This window comes from Lingula anatina, chromosome 4 (genome assembly GCF_051362555.1).
Source record: "Lingula anatina isolate TDL-2025a chromosome 4, LinAna3.0, whole genome shotgun sequence".
Lineage (NCBI taxonomy): Eukaryota > Metazoa > Brachiopoda > Lingulata > Lingulida > Lingulidae > Lingula > Lingula anatina.
The window spans coordinates 25,867,204-25,893,434 of record NC_141770.1 but is presented as its reverse complement, the minus strand read 5'-3'; the positions used below and the strand labels follow the sequence as shown (position 1 = coordinate 25,893,434).

The window sequence follows — 26,231 nt, the reverse complement described above, 5'->3', positions numbered from 1 at the left end:
TGCAGTAGTTGAGATATCTTTGAATGCAGTAGCAGAGACGTCAGAGCCAAGAATGCGAGCCCTTGGGAGCCCACGATGTAGCCTAACAAGACACGATGTAAATGACGAAGATTTAATAAAATATTTAATGATAATTTGATAAAAATTTGCACTTTAGCATTAGATTACACAGTCAAAACAAGCTACAACTCAAAAATCCACAACCCTATCACGAGAAGGATATGGGATGGGGATTGGGGAGGCGCAAAAAAAAAAAATAATAATAAATAATAATAATAATAAAATAAATAAATAAATAATGATAATAATCAGCACATTTTTAATAACAATAGTACAATTTATTGAATTTTCTTCAGACATAGGGTGATTTATTACAATGTATGTATTCATTCACAATGTATGGTGAAAACACTCCTTGAAAAGAAAAATGAAAGTGTCTCATGCATGCTGGTTTCATTTGCCAATTTTATCCTAACACATCAACTTTTCTTACAAAATGCATTTTCAATGTTCAAAAGTGATGTACTTTTTGCTTTCACACATGAAAATATGAATTAAAAATGATTCCTAAAATGTATTTTGTGACCATCATTTGACTGTGAGGGGAGGGTCACTATTGCTACAATGGGACACAGGAATGAACGAAGCATATAAAGTTATATATGTCACAACAGAACATAAAAAATACCATTTATTCTGGCATGCCAGAATGCTAAGTCTTAACTTATGTATCCTGTAGGCTAAAAGACAGGAACCAGCCCCGAGATGTTTAAGTCAGTCCTTCAATTCGGTAACATTTCAGAGCAAATCTATAAATACTTAAAATAGAAAAACTTTGATGATAAAAATTTTCTGTATGAAGAACATTGGATTCAATAAGTATAACTTGCTAAAAAACATCAACTCTGTTATTTTTTCTGGCTAAAAAATGTTAAACATCACCTTGATTTAATATATAAAAGTGATCTATTTCATAGTAAAGATGGTGACATACAAATGGAAGGGGTCTCCTCTCTTTCCTTTCTATCTATGATATCAGAAAAAATATTTTAGAATTTAATACTGCTTTATAATAATGAGATTCAAACATTAAAACCCTATCTCATGGCATGATTTTTTAAAAAATGGTATTTCTTGAATACTGTAAAAAGGAAAGCATATGGTCCAATTAATGCATAAACATGAAAACTAAAAAGGGTGCAATTCCTTGTGAATTTTATCTGGCATGCGTACTTCCCATGCACTCTGTTTTAAACCAATTTTCTGTATTTTCTCATAATTGTGACTGATATTTAAACAAAAACAATCATGACTGCTTTTTTCACAAGGACAAGTATATGTCATGGTAGGAGCTCACACAGCCATCCCAAACTGTCACATGTATGTACTTGAAATTTTTCCATAAAATCTGTTGATAAATCAATTTTATCAATGGCACCTGCTTATGTATTCTTTGAGGTTATTGCTGGCATGGCTTTTGTTTTACACTAATAGCTCCAAAAATCAAAAATTAAACAGTATGGATGTTATAACTGTTACATTTGAAACAAATTTCAGCATAAATGCTAACGGTATGAAAGATTTTCAGCTTGTGTTTAATAATTTTCATTTATGATTAAGTTTCAGCATGTTTCAAACTTATTTTACTACAGCTAGTGGCACCAGTGTAACATGCTGGAATGAGTGCAGTTACTGTTTTCATATCAATGGTTAAACCACAAAGAGAAGATCATGTATTTCTTTTCTGTTTAGTTTTTTTTCCCATTTTAAAGTGTGTTTCTGCAGTCAATGTCTGGGCCAGCTCCCCTCCATCACATGCATCAAACCTGTGTGGATGCATCATCGTAATCCGATTCATCGTCACTGTAGCCCATTTCTGCCCTCTCTCTGGCGATCCTTTCATCCTCCAAGGCCTGTTTTCCGTCCTCGTGAGCATTCATGAGTTTCTCTAAAGTTTTGACCATGTACTCTGCACGCGTGTCGCCCCCAAATTCCTCCTTCCATTTTAAAAGTTTCTTTTCATTAGCTGTGAGGCGAGGCTGCGCAGCCAGGATTTGTCTTCTCCTTGTTTCTGCAGCCTCTCGTCTTTTTGCATCCTAAGATAGAATAAGAACATAATACTATTAGAACGGAAAAATATTGCTCTCAGTTACAGCTCTTTTATGATATTTTTTTTCTTTTAAGATTTTCTTTTTATATACCAGTACAGGTTAAATAAAATTAGTTTTTGAACTTGTAAGGTGCAATGACAGTGTTCTTGATATCACTCAACATACATGTATGGAGCATTAAAAGAATGGTGTTTAACTACAATGGGGTTGAACTCCCAAGACAGAAGTACATTGAGTATATTGATAATTTTGACATTTTGCCTCTGTTACACACAGTACACTCAAAATAATATTTAAAGGTGCATCAAAATGTTCACCAAATTTGGGCATACACTGTATATGTATTGGGTAAGTCTGATAAGTCAGCATCTGTGCTATATTTAATAGGCACTTTTTGTACCCCCCCCCCCAAAAAAAAAAAAAAAAAAAGCCAAGATAATAAAAGTTACTCAGTGAACGTATCATTTTAAAACACTGTGTTTAAAAGAGACAAAATACAAGAATTATGAATATACTCAATGTACCTTGTTCTTTGGTGTCCAACCTCCTTAAACTACATACCTTACATATAAGAATGATATAACATGTATGAAAAACTGTGAACCCTATTCTCATAGCACTCAGGGCCAAATTTAGGTCTCTGGGTGCAATAGCTAAGCACTCCCAGCTCCAAATATCTTTTTTTTTTAATTATTGTTCACCCTTTTTACCCCATTTTATATACACAACTGTACTATGGGGCCTTAGTGCCCCCATAGCTAGGGTGTCCATAGCATGTGCTTAGTCTGCTTAATCCTAGATTCAGCCCTGACTACACCAGACATAGCAAAGATGCTGTGCTTTTGCAACCTACAAGATCATAATCATGAAGACAAAAGAACCAAAACAGCAGCAACATCAACAACAACAAACACAAAGAGAAAAACAAGAACTACTAGTACAATACAATTTTACCTTCTGGTAAGATGTGATCAGCACAAGAAAGAAAAGGTAAACCAAGCGGGCAGTCTAACCATTTTTGTAATTTTGGGCATACATGTAAGATGGTTTTCACTGAACACAGGGTGATTGTGACATTCTCTTTTCTTCCAGATATTTCCACATTCATTGCAATGCTTGTAAATTACTAAAAGCAGTGCAATTCCAAAATGAAGTCAACAATTATGGTATAATGCAAAACTAAAACTGATTTTTAGAATAATCACTCTCGCATTAAAGGATAAGAAAAAAGACTAATGCAATTCTAAAAGTATTGTACTATATTAACTTGATTAAACCATGGGCACTAGTGCACAGTGGAGTACTAGTATTTGCTGGGCCTATGGCTAACTGATACAGATAAAGATATGGGAAAAAGGTCAAGCAATTGAAAAGTCTTACAAACGTATTGGCAAAGTATTGTGTCTTACCAAAGCAGCCGACTGGATTTAAAAATGCAAAATGTTAATATTTAATAAAAACATGGTTATGAATTAGATCCAATAATGATGTTTGTGATGCTATATATATATAGTAAGTAATTATTAATTAATAAATATGTAACTCTAACTTGTGCCTCTATTCATGCTAATAAGGTGCTCCTGGTGAATAACCATGCAGTTAGTATATATTAAACTGTGTGCAAAAACTGTCCACAAAATTAACAATTAAAATATATAAATATGTTATATCTGTGCCAAAATATGACCTTGCAGCTGTAAAGTAAATATTCATGGCCTGCCAGGCCTAAAGTTTTGAAGATAAAGAGTATACAATAAGTCCATGCCGAAAACTTTTAGGCTCATCAGGCCCTTCCAGCCACCAGCCTAGGAATCTACTGGGCCCGAAGAGACAATTTACAAAATTTAATTGATCCTGCTTTGTTTTGAATGGCATTTGGCAGGGACCAATTTAAATGTCACAGACTGTAATTGTAATATGAAAAGGTTCTGTAATTTTGGCACAGAAAATAACTTATGTTGTCTTACAATATTGTCATGCAGTGTATGAAATATGCAGTTTTTTTCTATAATAATAATAATAGGTGTACTCCAGTATACCTACCCTGACTGTGATGTCATTAGGATCAAATATGATCCGTTTAGCAGCTCGTCTTCTGGCAAGTAATTTAGGGTCTGTTACACCATACCGTGAGGATTCCTCTGCTTTGATCCGTTCTGCTTCTAATTCTCTGAATATTTTAATTTAAAAATGAATGTTTAATTACCACATAGGAGCAATACAGTTCTATTATAGTTTCTTTATTATTCTGAAGATTTGACTTCAAAGTGAAAGTAAGATATAAGGAAATCTTTTTGTTGTTACTGCATGTCAGTGATCATCACTGACAAATATAATATTCATGTTGAGTTTAATATACAAAAAATTAACAATATATATATATAGTAAAATCAGTACCAAATATCAAACATCTCTGAAGCAAGAAACTATTCAACCATATAAAAACTGAATGAAATAAAGAGAAATACAGATCTTCTTACTTCTACTCATCTAATGGCCACCTTGTCTTCATCAATGAACATATATTTCTCATTTAAACACTGTATAACTCTTCCAGTTTCTCCAAAGCTTGGAAAGCAATAAACAACTGACTTTTTTTTTAACTTCCTACTTTTTTAACCTCTTCATAGTTTGGAGAACATTTAACAACTCACCTTTCTTTTTTTAACTTCCTACTTTTTTTAACCTCTTCATAGCTTGGAAACATGTCATTGCCAGTGACAGGGGGGCGTGGCTCGGGGCCCTGGATAGGGCGGCAGTCACCATAGGGAACAAAGGCACCATGTCCCCGCGGGCAGTGGAAATACCGCTTGCCATCATATACCCCATTGTGAACTGAGCCAACTGGAAATAATTGATAAAGTTAAGTTTATTTATTTTTACACTATTAAGATGTAAGTTTATTAAGTTTAATTAATGAAAAATTAATAAACTACCCCTGTAATACCTGATTTTTCTAATACACTTGTAGTGAAAAGAAATGGTGGTCAAGGCATCATTTTCCATTCAAGCATCACAATGATAAGGGGAGTTATAAAAAAAATGTCACATATGGAAAATTACTGTTTCTTAAATTAAAACATTTCTTTGAATAGAAATGACACTTACTGTGGTCATCTAAATGCACCCCTACATACGTCTCTGGAGCTATGGCATTTACATCAAGAAGACCGATAAATTTTACTACACCTGGAATAAATAATTTTTGTCTGATAAGTGGCTATGACTCCAAAAAATCATTTGTACAGAAATAATGTGAGGCATGTTATTACTCTCACTGTATTTCATCAACATTTTGAATGATAAGACCTATGAATTTAAAGTTGAAGGCAGCAACAATATTAACACTGTCAATGTACCTTCATGATAAACATAGTGATGACATTCAGAACTTAACCCCACTCCCACAACCCAACCCCACTCCAGTCAGTCAGTTTAACTGCAGAAGAGATAATCCAGAATATTTTCAAAACAATAAATCATGTCCACAATTTTCAAAAAAAAAAAAAAAAAAAAAAAAAATCTGCAAGTACTAGTAAATATGCTTACCAACTAGCAAAACTAAATATAACATTTGCCATGTATAAACATGTAAATCAAGCATAAACATCCTGAGCTAGCCAGTCATGAAAATAAAAATAACCCCAACATTAAAGCTTATTTTGGGAAATATGAGACACCACCATCAATGAATAGATCTCTACAGCGAAAGGCACATACTTTCAAACACTCCCCGACCAACTGGATATTGAAAATAAACAATAGGACAATTAAATACCTACCTCTATATTTCCCCCATACAATAACCCTGTCTCCTATATTGAATAAGTTATTTTCATGATATTGTTTGTACAATGTTGACGTATCTGTAGCTCTGCAGGGCACTGGCTGCTGCAGCAATATGGCCCCATTTTTATCAAAGTTGTCCTTCCAGAAGCGCTTACAGGGGCCACACGTGCACAGAAAGGGGTCAACTTCAAACTGGAAGATGAAGCAAATGTTAACTAAAAAACTGCATTTACAGGGGTATAAAATAAAATCAAATATTGATGAAAAAATGCAATTTTATGTTTAAAACTTGCCCTTTTAGATTATTTGAAATGTTTGCAGGGACCATAGGTTTTAAGATGCAAATCATCTCTAATAACATGTACATGCATGTAACTTCCTACTCTGATTCATTTAAAAAGACTTGCTAAATCAACATATTCTGATGGTTATACAAAGAAAAAAAGATTCCTATGTAACATATTTCTTTTAAACTGGCTGATACAATTTATTATACATATTTATCTTATTCATAGTTTTATTATAAACCAGTTGATGAAGAACTACATTGTACCATAACTTTGCTTACATCTCCTGGTCTTGGTAAACTAAACTTGGATCTAAGTGAAATATCCTAAAAGCATTATTTTTTTATTTTTTATTAATTTATTTATTTTCAATTTAAATTGCTTGTTTGGCATTGATCATAACTCCAAATGTTCATCACTTTACCACGGCAATACTGAAATTTGGTCACTCCAGTGTACTAATACAGACACTGGCGTATGGAGGTCTTAGATTTACAGTGTGTACTGTACATGATACATGTTATTGTAATACTAATAGATTTTCATATACCAGTACATGTACTGTTACAGGGTAGAAATGAAGCTTAATTCGACACTGGTTCATTTCGAAAGATTGTTTTATGACTGGCAAGAGTTCGGAGTAACAGACATTGGGGGCATAGCTCTTTGAAGTAATGACATGTCGGAATAACACCATTCTAAACCAATTTGACAAGACGTACATCAATAATATACTGAGTACTGGAGTACCAAAATATCAATATCAGGAACATTCCATTTGTAAAACACTCTCAAATATAAATAAACAATAATTTAAGGCAATAAAAGTCATCAAGTAACTAACACCTACCTTATCTTTAGTAGCGTTCATCTTTAGTAGCGTATCCAGCCCATTTACCCCCAATCAATCGATACTATTGAATTAGTTACAGTGGTGTGTACACAATAATCACCTGTCTCCAAGACCTTGTGTACACTACTCCAATCCCAGAATGCATAGCAACCTGCCCCATATGCTTTAATAAAATGAACTAAATGCTGTAAGCGGCCTTTGATTCTGGCTGAGGACTTCCGGCTGACTCACATTTTTATGTCACCTGTGTATAACAATTGAAGTGTTGCCGCAATAGCTTAGTCTTACTGTGTAGTTATATATCAGCCAGAGTTTGAACAAGACATTTTTAAAACTGAAGTAAGTAGGGCTTTATTTATAGAAAAGAGAACCTGAATATGGTTACAGATTCCTACGACGTCGGGTAATTTCATGTTTGTTTCACTTTACATCTGTGAACCAAATGATATCAAATCTTTTGGGTGGGTTTCGATTCAATTTTTGTATGTTTGTGTAGTGCCAGCTTGAAATTGCTTGTGTTGTGATCTGTTTTACTCAGTCCTCCGCTATGGCACCAATGCACCAGCGATTCTAGGGCTACTGCAGGACTAAATCACTGGTGAACCTAACCCATATGACTGTCAGTTATCAAAAGTAGAATTTTAAAGAAACACTTTTGCAGTACCCCAACACCCCCATAAGTCTTTGATTTTCAAATTATTTTCTAAATTATGTCATGTGGTGACTTTGGGCTTTGCCTTAGCTAGTCAAATAAGTTTTGCAATTCATTGAACAATTTTTCATTTTTTTTTTTTTCAGAAAAGCTTCATGCTCTTTCAAATGGCCAAGGCCTTTGCATGGGTGAAAATTTGCTGTAGTCTTATTTGTCAAAGAAGTTGAGAAAACATAGAAATTAGTTATATTTTCAAACTAATTTATTTGAATAGCAGAGACATTGATCAAAGTCACCACATTGTTTTGAATATTAGAACTCAGAGAGTTATAGGATGGGGAAAATACTGCAAAAGTACCATGAAAACAGCCTTACGCCATATAATGTACAGCGTGTTACATTTGGTATCAAATGAAATAACACTCCATATTGTTTTATCCAGGACCCAATATGTACTAGTATACAGACTATACAGTATTTGAGTTCACAGCTTTGCTTTCTCATGTGTTGCATGAATAGTTTACTAATAGGCTGTAAAACTACTTTTTTTTTCTGTGTACGTTGAATTTTCTATCTGTTTGATGTAGAAGTCATTCAATTAAAGAATGAAATTTTGATAACACAGTAATGATATGTCACTTTCATTTAAAAAATTTTGATGAAACTAGTAGTATTTTGGTGCAACTGCAAGACTAGTGGCAACAATGTCTAAATGCTTGCTTGTGTCTTTTTCTAAAAATGCTCAAATAATTAGATTTATATATGCCACCTGTAGTTAAATCATATGAAAAACAAAAAAGTATTTTTAAAACAATTGAAACAAAATAATAAAAAAGCACTTAATCTACCACTAGATTTCCACAATTTTAGGAATTTTCTTTCTTTCCCCCAGCATGGCCTGATAATTGTGGTGCCTCCACTAATCCTCCTCTCTCCTTCCCGTTGATGTGCACACAGCAGTAGAGTTGCTTAGATGGATGCGTGATTGTATTTAACCACCTGAGTGATGTCCAGACTAACAGTAAGGTAGGTGGCACTGCTGATGGTGATGGTGGTGGTTAAACCGTGGTCACATTTAAGAGCTAGTGTTGCTTTTGCTTTGAAGTTTGTGAAATAGCTTTTAGAATTTGGCTTGTGTATTGAATTATTTTTCTTTTTTAAATTTGATTTTTTTCTTACTAATTTATTATTTTGTTGTTGTTGTTGTTATTATTATTATTATTATTATTATTATTATTATTATTATTATTATTATTATTAATTTTAGTTTTATTTATTTATTTATTTATTTATTTATTTATTCTTGTTGTTGTCATTGAGTAAAACTACTTAAATTGATATTAATACCAGTAATTTTCTTAGGAAAGCTAGCATGCTTTCAGGTTGATATTGAAATTTGAATGAATGAATGTAGGAATGTTACATGGAGATAGAGGTTTCTTATTGTTGTGATAAACAGCACACTGCAGTATGTAGACTCACCGCACATGACTTGATAAAACTTCTCACTAATGAACAGTGAAATGGGATGTAAGGCCTAATTATTGCTACATACACGCCTCATTTACTAACAGTAGGATGACAACTTGACCTTTTCAGTGTGGGAAATTATGAATTTTACAGTTACAACTTACTGTATTTCTTACGTCAGAATTTCTTAAAATCCCTATTGAGTGGAAGAAACAAAATTGAAAAGCAGGCCACCTATAGGTCTGTTCTTTGTAGTAAAAGCACCACAGATGCTATATGTAAATATAAGTCTAAAGTTATGTATCTGGAAGACTGATTAGTTTTACCCATTGAAAAGATAGTCATTGCCATACATTCACTTATAGTGGTGTCCTTCCAATGTAAACATATACTTCCCCCCCCCCCCCCCCCCAATTTAATTATAAAGATTTTAAAAAAGTATTTGTTTACTTTAATCTTCCTAGATTTTTTTCTTCTGGTTGAAACCCAACAGATAATGGCCATTACTGTAAAAATAAAGTGTTTTTTCACTACTCAAAAATGTATCAATCAATTAACAAAACCTTCAAATAAAGATGAACAAATATAAAGTTATTAAGTATTTTGATCAAATGAAATTGAAAATCAGACAACATCATTAATACTTACCTGAGAAAGAAATCCTTAGTCCTCTTTTCTCACATTTATATAATTTGTAGTGCAATTTATCACAGAAAGGACTGCTGTGGGCTGTATTCCATCAACCAGTTTCATTGCCATCCATTCCCGTCTGTTCAAATTCCATCTCTCTACTGAATGATTTACTTGCTTGGATGGTTGTTAATTCATTGGTGCCCTGTTAATGCTAACTGTCAGTTTGATATAATATGTTCATGACAGTGTTAAATTATACAGATCTGTTAAAAGTAATTGACCCTCTTCTTATATTGAAAAGTGTTTCTTACCTAACCCATCTTGTCCAGACTGCTTTCTTTTGTTGTATCTGTAAAATAAATAATGACAAAAATTGTCAGTCAGTGCTTTTGAGCCATAACTTGTCAACTAAGTACAATGGGCAAACCACTCATCATTGCTGGTTATTTAGAAATCACAAGTTGAATGGTACTCAGACAGTTGATATGCATGATGAATAATTTCACCAGCAGGAAATTACATTTGAGCAATATAAAGATACACAGTTGATTATGGTGTGTGCCCCAAAAGTCCACCCAGCTATAAAGAAGGTGCTTCAAATAAGGTATTACATACACACCACAACAGGACTTAATCTGATATTATTTAGAACCACTATAACCAAGTTACATGATCGCTTTAATGCATTATTGATGGCTTGAATGTATCAAATGGAGGCAGGTCAGTCTGATGCATTTCTGGCTGTGGTATATCACCATTTGATCGCATGTGAACTGTATTGACTGTGTCTAGTGTAGAACGCCTACCAGAGGATTTGGGATTTAATGACCTCGGTGTTAATTCGTTGTCGTAGACTTTTTCGAAGGGTGAGGCATGTGAAGTAAGTGGAAAATTTCACAGTCGCATGAGATGTGTGATGCTGTGAAGACTGTAATATAATGATAGTGTAGAGCTATGTGTTATATGTGTATCTTAAATATATAGCATCCACATATGCGCAAATGAAGATTGAATTAGTATGAACAATGGGATGTACAATATAGTTCATCTCCTCCCACACTGGAATATATACATTGTGCATGGTCTTGTACATATAGATCTCAAGTAGAACAGATCACAGTGATATATATGAGCATGAGGTCAGCTGTGTTGGATCCACTGGGCGAGGAATTAGCAGTTAGTACTTGTAGTATATTGACAATGAAATTTAACAGATTGATGAAATATTCGATACAACCAATCGAAGTCAACAAGGTGATTATGCTGGCAATTGTTAATTATATGAAAGATATTTTGCACTGGTCACAATAGGATCAATACTTGTAGCTTAGGTGAAATTAAGCATGTTTTAGCCAGCTTATTCAGTGTTTTTCCAGACATTTGACAGCAGTTTGGTTTGCTGTTTAACTTGGTTTTATAATCTTGGGATCTTCCCAACCTCAATATTCATGTATTTTTGGTCAAATTACTTGTAAATTGGCTCAGGAGAATGAGATACTTATATTATCCTGTTCCTGAGCTACTTATCATAAGCATGAAAATTAACACTGATGCTTGATAGTAACAAAATTTTACTCTTTTGGCAGAGGTTCATTCTGTCAGAGACTCAAAGTCTAACTCCCAACTGGGACAGCATTTAAGGGCTAAAATTTAATTATAGGGACATTAGGTAAAGAGTGCACGTCTCTCATCTATGTAGATGCTTGTGACCTTTCTCCTTGCCTAGATATCAGCCAGTTAGACACCAGACAAGCATCAGTGACATTGACCTTGATGATGTGCCATTGATGATGGGTGAACACTTTGAGATCGACGAATCGGACTTGCTAGTACCAAAGAAGAAGAAGGGACTGAAGTACTACCTTACAGAGGGGTGGAGTGATGCCCTGAACAGGTATCATTGTAGATTTTTCTCGTAAAAGAACAGATGGACATTTTTAGGAAAAAATTTAATTTTTACATTACCTGTGACCAATTTGTAGTCTATGGGAATATAATAAGCCATAACTTGTAAACTAAGTTTCAAAAGTAAAGTAATTAAGTGTTCTCAACTCTGACTTCTGTCAGTTATTGTCTCAGTTTTGTCATGGAAAACATTTGATAATTTATAATACTTCTTTTAATTTAGCACATTATTGTGTTATTGAAATGAATCTGAAGTATTTTTTCCTAGAACTCCTACTATGTTTCTACTTCTCGTGGTCATGTCAGTTATCTATCACACAATCATTGTTGTATTTCTTGCAGATGCTGGGATGCATTGGTAGAGAAATGTCGCAGAAAGGTGGAATACAAGCCCAGGACGATATGGGTTGGAAAGAGAGCAAAGACAGACATAGGAGATGGGGTGGTCTACCCTCCAAATGTGATCAGAAATCAGAAATACAGTATTTTCTCTTTTATACCACTGGTATGTTTACTTGGGTGCTGAATTACATATAATCTTAACATATAAAATGATCTATTATTCAAACTTAACATGAAACAAAAAAAAATACATTTATTTTATTTTTATTGTACAGTTGGAAATATGTACCTGGCTGTGTAATAACAACAATATATTTTTCATCATGAAGTGGTCATCATCAAATAAGTGATTCACTGCTTAAAATGAGTATTGAAATATCAATCTGATTGGAATTAATTTCATATTTTCTGTAGGACATATTGATAATATTTTCATCTTGAAGGATAGAGCAAATTTTACATATGATTTCTATTTTTTCCAGGTGTTATTTGAACAGTTCAAGTTTTTCCTAAATCTCTATTTTCTTGTCATGGCATGTTCTCAGTTCATCCCAGAAATCAGAATTGGTTATCTTTATACATATTGGGGCCCACTGGTAGGTAAACTCTGGCCCTCAATGCATTTTGATGAATGTTCTTAAGTACATAAGCTGATTTTTTCCATGTCATTTCTAAATTTAACAAAATTAGATATAATTATTGAATATATCATCATAAGCTATTGACCTTTTTTTTTTTTTACCAGAAATGACATAAATTGAAAACATAAATAATAATTCTCAAAATTTAGTAAAATATACATCTACCCTAAGTTAATGTATGTTAAGTTATAAAAATATTCATCCAAAAATATGGTTATTAAGATTTGAACACTGTATTAAATTTTAAATGTAATAATTTCATGTTTATTTCTTTTTCTGCAGGGTTTTGTGATATTTGTCACCATGGCACGTGAAGCTGTGGATGATTTCAGGAGGTTCAGACGAGACCAGGAAATGAACTCCCAAAAGTACCAAAGACTCACCCGCTCTGGGATTGAGAGTGCACCAAGCTCTGACATCAGAGTTGGGGACATTATCATAGTGGAAAAGGTAACAGAAAAGTTGGCATCGGTTGGATATGCTAGTTATAATAAACAATACCATCAGCTGTAATATATCTCAGTAAATAGTAATAAAGTTTATTCAGTCATTGTGTATGTAAATATGTCCATGTAATCTTTAAAAAACATTCCATATTTTATCATATTTGATTCCGCCATGTTCTGAGCTAAGTGCCCAGGTCAATACTGCTAGAATTATGTGAGTTTCTATAATTGTAGAACCAGCGTGTGCCTGCTGACCTCATCCTGCTGAGGACGACAGAGAAAACAGGTGCTTGTTTTATCAGGACAGACCAGCTGGATGGGGAGACAGACTGGAAACTGAGGCTGGCCGTGCCCGGGACACAGAAACTCCCCAGTGATGAGGTGGGTGTATGTTACCATCTGATATCAGGGACCTCTAAAATAATAGTGATGAGGTGGGTGTATGTTACCTTCTGATATCAGGGACCTCTAAAATAATAGTGATGAGGTGGGTGTATGTTACCATCTGATATCAGGGACCTCTAAAATAATAGTGATGAGGTGGGTGTATGTTACCATCTGATATCAGGGACCTCTAAAATAATAGTGATGAGGTGGGTGTATGTTACCATCTGATATCAGGGATCTCTAAAATAATAGTGATGAGGTGGGTGTATGTTACCTTCTGATATCAGGGACCTCTAAAATAATAGTGATGAGGTGGGTGTATGTTACCATCTGATATCAGGGACCTCTAAAATAATAGTGATGAGGTGGGTGTATGTTACCATCTGATATCAGGGACCTCTAAAATAATAGTGATGAGGTGGGTGTATGTTACCATCTGATATCAGAGGCCTGTAAAATAATAGTGATGAGGTGGGTGTATGTTACCATCTGATATCAGGGACCTCTAAAATAATAGTGATGAAGTGGGGCTGCCAATGTTTTAACACATATTTCACATGGTACTATTACATGTTATCATTGGAACATAACAGAGAGTGGTAGAAAGGAAGTTTTATAGCCACATATTACCTCATAGTGATGCGCTGTAGTTTACCAGGACATACCTGTACCTCATATTAACTTTTGATACACTGTATTAGTCAAAGATCATTTTGTTTCATTGTTGTTTACCCTGTAGGATCTACATGAAATAACAGGTCAGGCCTATGCTGAGAAACCACAGAAAGATATCCATAGTTTTGTGGGAACCTTTCAGAGGGTAAGTGAAAAAAAATGACTTAAAAACCACAACCATTAACAGCAGTAATGTTATTAGTACCTTCCTTCTGGTAAATACAGAATTCTTGTGCAGATTGAGCATTTGTAGATCCTGTTTGATGTTGTTGGATATTAAGTTGAGACTATTTGCCTAATTTGAAGAATATAATTAGTGTTTCAGAACATCGCGCCTTATCTACAACATTTGCAAATATTGTCTTATTCTTTATCAAAGTATTGCGCTGGACTATACATATATGTAAACTCCAAATATTATTGTACACATATGTCAATAAATCAGGTGACCAGTCCATCCAGGTCATTACCTAGTGAAAGAGAGGTCTCAAGTTAAGATCCCAACTTGGGTCTTTTGCAAATGTAGGTTCCAGTAGCATAGTTACATACACTTTCTCACTATTGTACACAATTGTGTGTAGCTGGGTTTCTATCAGTCAAGTTTGTATTCTATCAGATGGATGATGGAGGAAAGTGTGAGGATCCCCTGTCTATAGAGAACACACTGTGGGCTAACACTGTGGTAGCCTCAGGCACTGCCCTGGGGCTGGTGGTCTACACAGGCTCTGAAACCAGGAGTGTCATGAATACATCAGCTCCTAAGAGCAAGGTAAATGATATGTGGTCTGTCATGAAAATGTCAGCTTCTGATAGAAAACGTTACATGTGGAATGTCATGAATGAATATGTCAACTCCTAAAAGCAACATAATAGTTATACTTTATTGAGCACTAAAATGTGCACAAATTACCCTACATAATGTGAAAAGTCAGCTCCTAAAAACAGTGTTTTATATGTGGTTTGTCACTAATGCCTCAGCTCCTAAAAGCAGTTAAGGTAACTTGTGGTCTGTCATGAACATGTCCACTACTAAAACCAAAGTAAAATGTGGTGTGTCATGAATATTTAAGTATGAAATTTGTCATGATAAATACACCAATGACCTCCCCATATATTTCAGGTAGGACTGTTAGACCTGGAGGTGAATACACTGACCAAAGTGCTGTTTCTCTCAGTACTGGTGCTCTCTATTGTGATATATATATATATATTTCAGGTAGGACTGTTGGACCTGGAGGTAAATACACTGACCAAGGTGTTGTTTCTCTCAGTACTGGTGCTCTCTATTGTCATGATGGTGATAAAGGTAGGTTGCTTGATGATTGCTGACAAATAATCAACTTTTTTTGGCTTAGATAAGCATGTAAAATTTATCTTGTTTAACCTAAAAAGCTTTAACTTGAAGAAATATGAAAAGATGTAATTTCAGCTAAATTACCGTACTGACAAAATTGTGATGGTACAGATATTTACATGCACAGCTTTGTCAGTGATACAATTGATATGAAATTTTGTGGAGGAAAAGAAAAATGGTGCTAGAGTTCACTATTTTGAGGTATGACAAGTTTGTCATACCTCAAAGAATAAATTACAACTTTAAAATTTGTATAATTCCTATTGTAATGACATTAGAGTGCTTTAAGTACTGTTTTGTATTAAAAATGTATGATTCTCATTCCAGGGATTCCAAGGTCCATGGTACAGATATATGTTCAGATTTGTTCTTCTGTTCTCTTACATCATCCCAATCAGGTGAGGCTAGTAGTGAAAAAAAAACATTCATTTCATCTTTTCAGAAAATTGTAGAACTTTTAGATGTTATTTCATGTATGTAAAGATGCTCTGTGTACAAAGATTGTTTATCACACCCTCATAATAATCAACAATGAAAGTGAATGGTTCATGACAGAATTTTCTTTTGACAGAGTATAATCAAACAAATCATAATATTATATTTATGAAGCTGTCTTAGATATTGATAAGATTTATTTTACACTTACTGGTATATGTTATATCAAATTGCACCTTAGCCTTATAATAATAAGGTTCTCTTGTATAATTTGACAACAGAGATTTGACTGTCTAAAAATGCACACAATGTGCGCTTAATATGCAATAATAATAACAAATGAAATGGAAGGTTAAATAATAATATTGCCCAATCTCTCCCCCTCAGCTTGCGGGTCAACCTGGACATGGGCAAGGTGGCCTACTCATGGTTCATACAGCGAGACAAAGACGTTCCCGGGACTGTGGTACGCAGCACAACTATACCAGAGGAACTAGGGAGGATCACCTATCTCTTGTCTGACAAGACTGGAACTCTCACACAGAATGAAATGGTGATTAAATTTTAATAATTAGAAGTCTTCTGTATAAGAAAGTGTTTGAAATTGATATGGACTTACGTGCTTGGTCTGAAATTTCAGTAATGTTTCAGTAAGTTTAGGGATTGTGCAACTGCAAATTGCCTTTGAGTCAGACTCTTTTTTCATGTCAGTCTCTTGACATTTATATCACTAAGCACTGAAACAGAAGCCCAGGATAGTAAAGACTGGCACAGGCATTTAGATACAGATACTTTAGATAAAGCAATGATCATTGTTAGGTGACAAAGTAAACAAATCATATTGTTTATTTCAGGTATTCAAGAGGTTACATTTGGGCACAGTGTCTTTCAGTCCAGAGACCATGGATGAGGTGAGGAGTTTGACTTTAACAGTTAAACTGTGTATTAAGATATTAGTTGCATTGAGTAATGATACTTAAGAATGTGCTTTTGGAGGAGTAATAACAATATTGTACATGTCATTCTAGTTAGTAAATAGAAATATGTCTCGTGTGAAACTCAACAGCCTAGCTTTAATGGGAACCCTATGGTTATTATATGTTCATGTATGCAGATGCATTCATTAGTAGGGAATGTGTTTGAATTCACTATCTTATTTACTATTTTATTTCTAGGTCATGGCACACCTAAAGACTGCCTTCTCTCAGCAAGCTCCTCTGACGTCAAAGTCCTCCACTCTTCCCAAAGTAAGACGCACAGTCGTAACGCGTGTGTACGAGGCCGTGAAAGCGCTGGCGCTGTGTCATAACGTCACACCAGTCTATGAAGAGACGGACACAGAAAACCAAGACACAGAAGCAGACCAGCAGTCAACACAGAAAGCTGTGTACCAGGCCTCTAGTCCAGATGAGGTGATTTTTTACATTTTTTTTATTGGGAGTTGTTCTCTTTGTTGTCTTGCTATTGGGGGCAAGCAGGTTAGGTTCTTTCAGAAGTTGCCCAACCACCCACAAAGACATATTTGCTAGCATGGATTAGATGTGGAAAGGGTACAAAAGGATGGAGTAAGAGAAGGTCATGAAAGGATTCTGTGTGGGAAGGGTACAGGAAAGCGATTTGAGGCAGTGGGTTAAAGCAATGGTGTGGAAGGACAAGATTAGGAAAGAGTTTATGAGTTTGAGGTGAGGAAAGCAGGGGCCGGTTTCACAAAGCAGTAGTTAGTTAGAACAACTAACTACTGAACTACCTCGCTAACGAGCAAACTTAGCGATTTTCGAAGGGTGTTTCACGAAGCAGTCGTTAACTCATCGCTAAGTTCAGTCGTAAAGTTCGGTCGTTAGTTCTCTCGTTACTCACCGTAGTCTCGAAACCGTCTGCCGGAAGTGGAACTCTTGCGTAAAAGTGTCACGAAAGCACTAACTCTCCAATTTGTGGTGGCTGGAAATGCATAAGAACGTCTGCTTTGAGGTCGTCGTAAAGGATCTCCACCACCTTTTTGCCGCTCTTTTCGTCACAGCTAGGCGGAACCACTCGTAAATTGCATCATCGTGTGTATATTCTAATTGATTCTGCCTTTCATGAAAACGTCGTAGTCTACGTTGCCGTCTGGCGGTACGGATAGCAAGAAAAGTAGCCGCCATATTGGATACAAAGACAAACGACAGACAACGGTAACTAAGCAACCTTTTTATTTCACTCATTACGCATGCGTACGATGAAACTCTAGAGTTAGCGACTGGTCTGACCAGTCGTTAAATATCCAAGGCAACAACGAGACAATAACGAGCGAGAGAACTAGCGACTGCTTCGTGAAACGGCACTCTAGCTAGCGAGAGGCTAACTACCGATCGCTAACTAACTACTGCTTTGTGAAACCCGCCCCAGTCCTGTTGCCAGCAATTTCAAAGGGAAGGGAACCTTTTGTCTGAAAAATTGGACCTTTTACCATGAAACGTTTATGTACCTATATCAAATGTTCTCCACAGTGGACCTTTTTAAGGCTAAAAAGAAGGGAGATAAGGGTTTGAATTGGTGAGGTGAGGAAAGATTATGGGACAATAAGGATTCAAGAATTTTTTTTTTATTTTGTTCATTGCAGGTAGCACTGGTCAGCTGGACAGAAAGTGTAGGGCTGGCGCTGGTCAAGCGTGATCTGACCTCCATGCAGCTCAGTATACCAAGTGGACGTCATGTGAGATATGAGATCCTCCAAATTTTCCCCTTCACATCTGAAACCAAGAGAATGGGCATCATAGTCAGGGTGAGGATATAATAGATATATGTACAGTAGACTATAGATATAATTATGGACTATAGATATCAAAGGAACAGTTGAAATCTAAGTGTGCCTCATTGCAGTGCAAGACCTTTCAGAATTCCAAATTCTCATCTCATACATCTTATAACTTTATACCATAATTGTTAGGTTAATCTGCATTGTAGCTAGAAAGAGATATTATTTAATTATGATTAGCATGATCCTTCTTTTCTATTGCTTGATATAAATTTGAAAAAAAATACCTTAAGAATAAAATATATTTTGTAATACTCAGAGTAAAAATTAAAAAGATATTGATGTTGGTATTTCCAGGAGGAGGAGACAGGAGAGATCACCTTCTACATGAAGGGTGCTGATGTGGTCATGATCTCTATTGTTCAGTATAATGACTGGCTGGAAGAAGAGGTGGGGAGATTTTCAAGATTCTCAGAAATGCAGTATGAAGCTTAAAAGTAATTTTGTGCAACAGTTTTGAGGAATTAAGGAAAACTGGCACAACTAACTGTCAATACACCAAAATAACCATGTCACATATTTTTTCAAGATTCTCAGAAATGTAATATGAAGCTTAAAAGTATTTTCATATAACAGTTTTTAGGAATGAATAAAAACTGGCACAACTAACTATCAAAATACCAAAATAACAATGGTACATATTTGTTCTCTTCTACCCCTTGGTTATATCATCATGGTCAGATATGAAAAAACTTTTCAGAATTAAACAAATCCATAGAGAACAGGCATAAATTGTACCAATATATATATATCTCACTGTGTTTTCTGTCCTAATTCCAGTGTGGTAACATGGCCAGGGAGGGGTTGAGAACTCTGGTAGTTGTAATATGTATCTTACTGTGTTTTCTGTCCTAATTCCAGTGTGGTAACATGGCCAGGGAGGGGTTGAGAACTCTTGTGGTAGCAAAGAAGACACTGTCAGAGGACCAGTATAAGGATTTTGAAGTAAGATATTGAATGGAGTATTCCATGTTTGTTGGGATATCTTATTTCTTCACTCGGTTCTTTTTTTGATTGCTTTTAGTTTAGAGATGAACAGGCAAAACAGATTGAGAGAAAGAGAGAGAGAGAGAGAGATAGTAAGGGGGTAAGAGAAGGTGAGTTAGCTTGTGTGAGTGTTTGTGTGTCTGAGATAGAGTTTTATGAGATAAAGAGATGGGGAGGGGGAGGAGATGACTGGAGAGAGAGTTGACCATCATTTATCACATCCCTATTCATCTGTCTCCAGTCTAGATATCACCAGGCTAAGCTGAGTGTCCAGGACAGGGCGACCAAGGTGGCAGCAGTGGTGGAGAGTTTGGAGAGAGACCTGGAGCTGTTGTGTCTGACTGGAGTGGAGGACAAACTCCAGGATAATGTCAGACCCACTCTGGAACTGCTCAGGAATGCTGGGATCAGGGTGAGTGAGCTAGTGGAATGTATTAAACAAACTGTCCACAGTCCTTGGGGGGACTATGAAGAATAGTGCCTAGTGAAAGAAATGAAGTGGAGGATCCTATTTTATCTTACTGGGTTCTGTTCTTCATAGTCCCCTAGGGACCATTCACTATTGGTTCTATTATACTGAATGGCCACCAGGGTATAATAAAAGACAGTTTTCAATCTGTAGAGACCATTAAAATCTTATTAAATAATTGTACGTTAATTATTCAGTCTCCTAGAATATGATCCATTTGATTTCTCCCCCCAGATATGGATGCTGACAGGGGACAAGCTGGAGACGGCCACATGTATCGCCTCCAGCTCTCGCCTGGTGTCCAAGGTGCAGAGTATCTACGTGTTCAGGAATGTCACCAGCAGGGAGGAGGCCCACCTGGAACTGAACACCTTCAGGAAGAAAAGTGACTCTGCTCTGGTTATAAAAGGGGACTCACTAGAGGTGGGTGGGGCATGTTAGATTGTCAATCAATAGAGGTGGCTGTGGCATATTACATTGTCAATCAATAGAGGTGGCTGTGGCATTATGTTACAGTGCCAATCAGCTGAGGTTGGTGGGGCATGATGTCACAATACCACTCATTTCAGGTGGGTGGAGCAGGTTGTCACTCACTTGGCTGCTTTCACTCAAAAGCATCTGATTTATGGCAGGCTGCCAACAAGATGATTTTCTTTAAATAATTATATTAACCTAAAATAACAAAAGTAAATTTCTGTAAGTTTTACCAATGCAGTTGACAGTTTAATGTCAATTTGAAATGTCTCTTTTGTCATTGTTGATAGTAACATGAACAAGGTCATTTGGAATCAGCAAGAAGTGCAGATCCTTACAGGCATAATGCAAAGCAGTAGTAATAATAAAATGTCTATTCCATACAGATATGCCTCAAGTACTATGAGCATGAGTTTGTGGAGCTGGCATGTCAGTGCCCTGCTGTGGTGGTGTGCAGGTGCTCTCCAACACAGAAAGCAGAAATAGTCAAATTGCTCAGACTTCACACCAAGAAGAGGACATGTGCAATAGGTAGGATGATATTTGTTGTCAGTTCATTATAGAATTTTTGTATTTTATGCTTTTCACCACTTTTTACAATGAAGGAAGGATAAGTGTAAAAGCTATCTGAAATGTTTTACCTGTTGAAAAGTGATGTTTAGTATTTTTATAACTCTTTCATATTGGCCTGCAGTTATCACAGTTCCCTCACTTTTAAATCAATATTTTCTGAATTTTGGTTTTATTTTTCCTGTTTTATTTTATTGTGGTTCATATATAAAAAACAAAAGCTGTCCATGTTGTGATATATGTTGTATTATCAGGTGATGGTGGCAATGATGTTAGTATGATACAGGCAGCAGATGCTGGGATAGGTATTGTAGGGAAGGTAAGACAGCATAGACTATATGTATCCTATAGAAATATGGTAAAATCATCACACATTGCAGACACATGCTGTTTAGGCCATCTTAAACTACCTAGTTATGCATCTCACACAAATACTGGTGAGACCAATTTTAATTACCGCAGCACCAAATATTTCCAATTTATTAGCAAACATATATGCTCCACCCTAACTTATATCACTTGAACTCTAACTTATGTTACTAATTTAAAACAATATCTTAATAGAAATATGTCTCCCAGATTTTTAGGTGTAAAATGTTGAAATGAATCAATAAGGCAAGGTGGCTGTGACAGATAGATTTTCTCAAACATTTATTTCTTTATATATTTATTTATTATTTATTTTATTTTATTTTATTATTTTTTTTTTTTGTAGGAGGGTAAGCAGGCGTCGCTAGCAGCTGACTTCTCTATCACACAGTTCAGTCATGTGGCCAGGTTATTGTTGGTGCATGGCAGAAACAGGTGATCATTTTATATCATTATTACAGTGATACAGGGTACTGTGTTCCAGTACTATTATCTTTGTTAATTTGTCACCAATAAATATTTTCTATGGGTACTGAAATGGCAATGTTTCACATCTCACCTTAAACAGTGTTATAGAAAGTGGCAATTACACACCACCATATTCATTATCCAAAACTTAATTAACTGCACAATGCAGTTGCTATTTATATGAATAAAAAAAACGAAAAAATTTATTCTCAATATCCCGTATTCATGAGATCTTCAAATAGTAAATAATCAATGGATAAAACTATTCGACATGTTTCATCATTTTACTTACAATGTACCTGTAACATCTCTTCCAGCTACAAGAGGTCAGCGTCACTGAGCCAGTTTGTGATCCACAGAGGTCTTATTATCTCCACCATGCAAGCCATCTTCTCCTCAGTCTTCTACTTTGCCTCCATAGCACTCTTTCCTGGCTTCCTCATGGTTGGGTAAGCTGCTCTCTGAGTTTTTTTTTTCTGAAAACGTAGGCCTTTTTACCATGAAACTGTGTGATTTAGTTCAAATTTCACCCTTTTTCTGGCAAAAAGTGCAGTTAATTAGAACTCTCCAAAATCTCCAGCCATGCTACTAAATAGACCATGTGCCTGTTGTTCTCTTTGGTGCTGTATTAAGAGATACAAAACAAGTTTTAGATTTAAAAGTTCAACATTTTCTAATGCCACTGTATTGATGTAATAATTCATCTTTGCCACTATTAGTGCCTGGTTAAAATGCTCTAGGTTTTCTAATGCCACTGTATTTGATGTTTTGTTCCAGCTATGCCACTATCTACACCATGTACCCAGTATTCTCTCTGGTGTTAGATAAAGATGTATCTGCAGAGATAGCAATGACCTACCCTGAACTGTATAAAGATCTCACTAAGGTAAGGCTTGGGATATTTATAATAATCATAATATGAAAAACATATTTAAATGATCAATGCGAGGTATTGTTTGCGTTGATTTCGTGAGTCTTGTCTCATGTGCATAAAGTCAAATTTTAGTCGTGTTTTTTCGTCGAGCTTTTTGTATAATTGCTTTGGATAAGGTTTCACTGCTTTTTTAATGGATTATCATTTGCTGGATATTATTATAGTTCAGATTTTTCGTTTGTCCAGAATCATTCAGCTTTTTAGCGTAATAAAATTCACCCCAGCATTAGCTCAGTAACTGGCACTTGAATAATAAGATGATTCTTGCCAGAAAGAAAAAAAATGAATTAGAGTGAAGATTTTTGAGGAAAAAAATGAAAAATGAGCCTGATGCTGTTATTATTCCAGGGGAGGTCGCTTTCCTTCAAAACTTTCTTCTTATGGGTGCTGATTAGTCTGTACCAAGGTAGGTGGTATTATACAGGCTCTACAGCAGTATTTGTGATGCCTGGTTTTATTGATCAGATAGGACAATATTTAAACCTTGTGCTATCCAGCTAAATTTAATAGAATTTGAAGTTTCCTCTGTCTGATTTATTATATCAGTTTTAAGAGTGTTTGAACATTAACAATTTCACTAAAAGTGGAAGAGATAGCAGTGCATGTCCAAAAAGAAATGGGGAGCTAGAAATGGTAAAACAGTATCAACTCCCACCCCCACCCCACCCTACACCACCCCAACCCCCTCTGCTTAACACTGGATCCGACACTGGCATTCAGTTCTGACTAATGTGAAACTCCTATATTGCTCATTGACACAGAGGCTGACTTTAATAACATTCATTAGTTTTTGACTTAGAGGTTGAAAATACCAAAACACAGTAATGTCCATCATGTATGGCTTCAGTTTGTCTAACAGGTGCTTTATTTCCTATCCACTCAGGTGGTATAATCATGTATGGTGCATTCCTGCTATTTGATGAAGACTTTATCCATGTGGTCTCCATCACCTTTACATCACTCATCCTCACAGAATTACTGATGGTTGCCTTGACGATACGGACCTGGCATTGGCTGATGGCAGTGGCGGAGATCTTCAGCTTTGGCATTTACGTGGCATCTCTGGTGGTGCTCAAGAATTTCTACTTTGGTAAGTTTTTTTCTTGGTCTTCTGTTGCTTAATACGATTTTTTCCAAAAATAGATAAATACAGATATTTATCCAACACCGTATTTACTGAAGCAGGCTGGCAAGAAAATGTAAAAGTTGTAACTGCATCATTATGAATATATATTTCACAGGGCTTCATGAAATAAAACTTAATTCTACATTATTTAAATCAATTTGTTTGAGTCGATTATATACTAGCCTTTCTATATATTCATATTGTATTGTAAGGTCTACTGAACATAATTGGATTGTAGACTCTAAATAAATATTATTATTATTATTATAATTATTATTATTTCCAGATGAAGACTTTCTGAAGAGTTGGGACTTTGTCTGGAAAGTTCTTGTGATCACCTCTGTAAGCTGTATCCCACTCTACATCCTCAAATATCTCAGGAGAAAGTTTTCACCACCAAGTTACTCTAAGCTTCAGCCATAAGAGACTGCATCATCATCATCATCATCATCATCATTATTATCACCATCATGAGGAGAGTAATTTTGCTAGGATATCTCTTCGTTTTCAGAAAAGATAATAAGACTTGAATCCATAAGAATTGAATCCCAAGTCAATCCCTCCGTGTTTTCCAGATAACAGTACTGAAAGAGGAAGCAGGAAAATAAAAGCCAGAACAGGATTCTGGAAGTAGATATTTGCTTAAATATCTTTGCTGTAGTCCCACTCCATTTATGTCCCAGTTTCTCTGAAAAAATATGTAGACATGTTATCCAAAGCTAGTCATAGACAGCCAGTATATATCAGTGAAATACTGCCCTCCACTTGCTTTGCTCATTACTGGATTGACCATTTGGTACGGAGAGGAGTGGCCTCCCTATTTAGGCTGGTCAAAGAAAATTTGCTTCGTTTCTTTAGCCCCTTCTCTAAACCCCTGGTCATTTAGTTTTACCCTTTTTCCATTTTTGTTATGTCATATCCTTGGATATACACATTCAAAGCAGCTTGTGTAATAATTTATTATCATAGAGATGATGTTATATTTTGTTGATAGAATCATCATTATCCATGTAACATGCTAGTTCATGTACCACACGAAGGGATTGGTTTTCACAGAGAATATTTTTCAAATATTTCTGAATGTGGTATAGTTGCCCTTTTGAAGTTTGTTATCAGCATTAAGAGAGCTGAACTCTAGCTGCTGGTTTGGTAATACATACCACCCATACATTAGTTTTTTTATTTTATTTATTGTTAAAATTATTATTATTATTATTTATTTATTTTTATTTATTTGTTTTTTTTTAATGGGTGATTTCTGGCTTTCTGTTGTAGTGAGAGTGGCTAATTAAAAAGTTCTTTTCACATAGAGAGTGACATCTTTGTGATACAGCTGTACGCGATATGTTTTAAGAGATTGACCACTTACGATAACAGCCAGGCTATAATGTAAGGGGGTCATGAGAATGGAGCTCTCCCTCAACATGGCCATTTGAGTATCTACTAAACAGCAAGAAGTGAACTTGTGAAAGGGAGTAAAGTTCCTTTAAGCGTAATAAATTGTACGTGACAATAAGATGCGGGGCAACTGTTAAACTACCAAGCTATTGGTATGGGTGTATCACAAAGATAACATAATGCTCATTGTGAAAAGCTCTATTGAGTGGCTTGTGTGGCAACTGTTTGGGATATTTCCTGCTCTTTACCAAAGTCAGAGAGGAAAGCTTTAAAGCAGAATTTTTATATTTGATTTGTACGTAACATTTGGGTTGTGAATGCTTCCTAGCAGAGATCAGAAGAGCAGTTTTAGGGGAAATGGGTAGTGTTCATACCCAGATATTGTTATTGATGTACACACTAACAGAATTATAAAATAAAACTAGTCAGATCTGAGTTAGTTTTTTTATTCTTTTATTATTATTATTATTAAAATTTCATTAGTGTAAATCACATTGTATTTAATATTTATTTTTAAAAATTTACTGGTCATTATGAATGGGATATGATCAAAGTGAAAAGTTTTCAGAATGTTCTTAGGACTTGACTTAAGATTTGCACCATAAATTGACAATTTACAGAGACAAATTAATACTGTTAAGTTTTTTAAAAAATCCTTTGGA

General features: G+C 35.3%; 2 protein-coding genes across 9 annotated transcripts; one reads left to right on the top strand and one right to left on the bottom strand.

The window, feature by feature from the left end:
• Nucleotides 1–316: 316 nt before the first annotated feature.
• Nucleotides 317–7,239, bottom strand: LOC106157849 (uncharacterized). Of its 2 annotated transcripts, XM_013533627.2 has the most exons (7): nucleotides 7,038–7,239; nucleotides 5,894–6,092; nucleotides 5,220–5,300; nucleotides 4,766–4,955; nucleotides 4,155–4,281; nucleotides 3,521–3,532; nucleotides 317–2,096 (listed from the first exon to the last, which is right to left on the bottom strand). In XM_013533627.2, exons 1-7 carry the CDS (start codon nucleotides 7,056–7,058, stop codon nucleotides 1,821–1,823), a joined length of 906 nt encoding a protein of 301 aa, XP_013389081.2. In that variant the 5' UTR covers nucleotides 7,059–7,239; the 3' UTR covers nucleotides 317–1,820. The 2 variants fall into 2 exon arrangements, with proteins under 2 accessions (XP_013389081.2, XP_013389082.2); XM_013533628.2 differs by lacking the exon at nucleotides 3,521–3,532 and having other exon boundaries at nucleotides 7,038–7,224.
• LOC106157848 (putative phospholipid-transporting ATPase IIB) lies at nucleotides 7,225–26,004 on the top strand. 7 transcript variants are annotated; one of them, XM_087011720.1, is made up of 27 exons: nucleotides 7,225–7,379; nucleotides 8,585–8,718; nucleotides 11,522–11,689; nucleotides 12,043–12,205; nucleotides 12,525–12,638; nucleotides 12,966–13,133; nucleotides 13,364–13,510; nucleotides 14,256–14,336; nucleotides 14,808–14,960; nucleotides 15,408–15,497; nucleotides 15,873–15,943; nucleotides 16,368–16,533; nucleotides 16,835–16,891; nucleotides 17,156–17,392; nucleotides 18,580–18,741; nucleotides 19,072–19,164; nucleotides 19,636–19,719; nucleotides 20,003–20,173; nucleotides 20,465–20,653; nucleotides 21,091–21,235; nucleotides 21,529–21,593; nucleotides 21,990–22,078; nucleotides 22,429–22,560; nucleotides 22,889–22,997; nucleotides 23,394–23,451; nucleotides 23,929–24,135; nucleotides 24,458–26,004. In XM_087011720.1, the coding sequence occupies exons 2-27, from the start codon at nucleotides 8,699–8,701 to the stop codon at nucleotides 24,592–24,594; spliced, it is 3,276 nt and encodes a 1,091-aa protein (XP_086867846.1). In that variant the 5' UTR covers nucleotides 7,225–7,379; nucleotides 8,585–8,698; the 3' UTR covers nucleotides 24,595–26,004. The 7 variants fall into 7 exon arrangements, with proteins under 7 accessions (XP_086867846.1, XP_086867848.1, XP_013389080.2 ...); XM_013533626.2 differs by having other exon boundaries at nucleotides 7,256–7,379; nucleotides 8,563–8,718; XM_087011717.1 differs by lacking the exons at nucleotides 7,225–7,379; nucleotides 8,585–8,718 and adding exons at nucleotides 10,424–10,675; nucleotides 15,312–15,332 and having other exon boundaries at nucleotides 15,429–15,497.
• The last annotated feature ends 227 nt before the right edge of the window (nucleotides 26,005–26,231 follow it).